The 1,917-nt window shown below is 45.0% G+C and overlaps 1 protein-coding gene across 1 annotated transcript; it reads right to left on the bottom strand.

The window, feature by feature from the left end:
• Positions 1–642: 642 nt before the first annotated feature.
• On the bottom strand, positions 643–1,680 carry LOC139824116 (uncharacterized). The gene has a single exon (XM_071796605.1). The coding sequence runs from the start codon at positions 1,678–1,680 to the stop codon at positions 643–645; it is 1,038 nt and encodes a 345-aa protein (XP_071652706.1).
• Positions 1,681–1,917: the final 237 nt, after the last annotated feature.

Below are 1,917 nucleotides of genomic sequence, written 5' to 3'. Positions count from 1 at the left end.
AATATTCTACTGATAAGTGGGGAAATTTGTTTCTTAAGATGATTTTTGAAAAATTATATATTTGCGCTGGTTAGGACATATGTAGACTATATATAACACTTACATCAAATTAAGAAGTAGTCTACCACGTAAGGCAGTTGGCTCACGATCCAGAGGTCCCGAGTTCGAATCCCACCAAGGTAAGGTTTTTCAAATACAAGAAAATATTTATAATCATAGACTGCATCTTAAGAAACAAATTTAGTTATAAAATAGTAATAAAATTTCGAAAAAAATATTTTTTTTTATGCCGAGTGAATATCGGAAATCAGTGTCCTCTAGTATTAGGGGACTGCAATCTTAAGTTTAGTGTCTCATGGTTAGAGGATATTTCTCTAGATTTTAAAATATCTTCTTGAGACTGTATTTCAGAGGAAAATTCTCTAAAATCAAGCGGGAGCCACTAAATGACAGAATACAGGCTATTTTCCTGTAATATTTTCCTGTAATCCGAGCGTATAGTACGAAAATATTACAGTATATTACAATACTTCAGTCTGTAATTTTGTGTAATACTTTTATGTAGTTCCTGTAATATAATTTTCTGTAATCCGCTGTAGTTTCTTTCCGTAAGGGTGCCTTTGTGGCGAAGCAAACAAAAAGTCACACGTAGGCCTTGAACGGGGTGGCCCCGCGAGAACGACGATTATAAACCGGAAATGGCCCAGCATAGTCGACCCCGGTGATTGAAAAGGGATTGGCCTGGCGTACTCGGTCTAGGAACAGATCCGCCATGGGAGGTTGCACAGTGTGTGGGTTCGCCCTGAAACACAGATAACAGCGCGACAGGCAGCGTTTTATGGCCTGATGGGCCCCCAGAATCCAGAAGTGTTGTGACAAGATATAGTGTAACGCTCGACGTCCCGGATGCAAATGTAGGCGGTGGGTGCGCTCTACTATAAGTTCCGTGAGTTGATGTCGGCTAGGCAGTAATGCTGGGTGCTTAGCTTCATATAAGATGGCGGAATGAGTCAGTTTGCCGCCCACCCTGAGGACTCCGCGAGCGTCCAAGAAGGGGGCGAGCTTTCGCAGAGGCTTGGAGCAACCCTGATTGCGTCTTAACCTACTGATATCCTCTGCAAAACAACGAGATTGAACGAATTTGACGAGATACAACAAAGTCGAGTGGAATTCGATTTCATCCACGGCGAGAGTGAGCGTGTTTGGTCTAGTTCTATTAACGAATCGGAGACAATATGCGAACACTCTAACGAGTTTGTCTAACTCCAAAATGCGGTCGAGAAGCGAATCGACAACCGTAATAGAATTTACGTCATCAGCAGGATTCATGGAGACGAAGGCGCGAGAATTTCCTTTCGCCTCGGGAAGATTTTTGACCCCCAAGGTCGTTTCTTGAGTGGGTTCAAAGTCGACGAGCCACGCAGGGTCGGTCCACCACAGCGAGTGATCGACTAGTTCTTGGGGAAACAAACCCCTTGAGCAACAATCAGCGGGGTTAGATTTGGTATCGACGTGTTTCCAGCAAGAGATATGTGTTGGACTGGATGCGGGCCACACAATTACGTACGAACGTTTTTCAGCGGTGTGGAGCTGAGCGTATCCACGCGAGGGTAACCTCAGAATCCGACCAGGCGTATGTATCGTCGATAGCAACTTCAGGTCGGAGAATTTTCCCGACATATTCTAGCAAATCTGACAGCAAAACAGTCACGGAAAGCTTGAGTCTCGGTAATGTGATGGCCTTAAGTGGGGCCACCTTTGATTTGGCGATGAGCATACGGATCACCACACCGCTCTCGGCAACGATCCTAATATATACAACGGCTCCGTAGCCCTGCTCACTCGCGTCACAAAATCCGTGAATCTCTCGCCTGACTACGTTATCTACCGCGATAGTGCGAGGTATGCGAATGGAGG

Source organism: Temnothorax longispinosus, unplaced genomic scaffold (genome assembly GCF_030848805.1).
Source record: "Temnothorax longispinosus isolate EJ_2023e unplaced genomic scaffold, Tlon_JGU_v1 HiC_scaffold_27, whole genome shotgun sequence".
Lineage (NCBI taxonomy): Eukaryota > Metazoa > Arthropoda > Insecta > Hymenoptera > Formicidae > Temnothorax > Temnothorax longispinosus.
The sequence above is the reverse complement of the archived record's forward strand: the minus strand, read 5'-3'. Positions and strand labels throughout refer to the sequence as shown.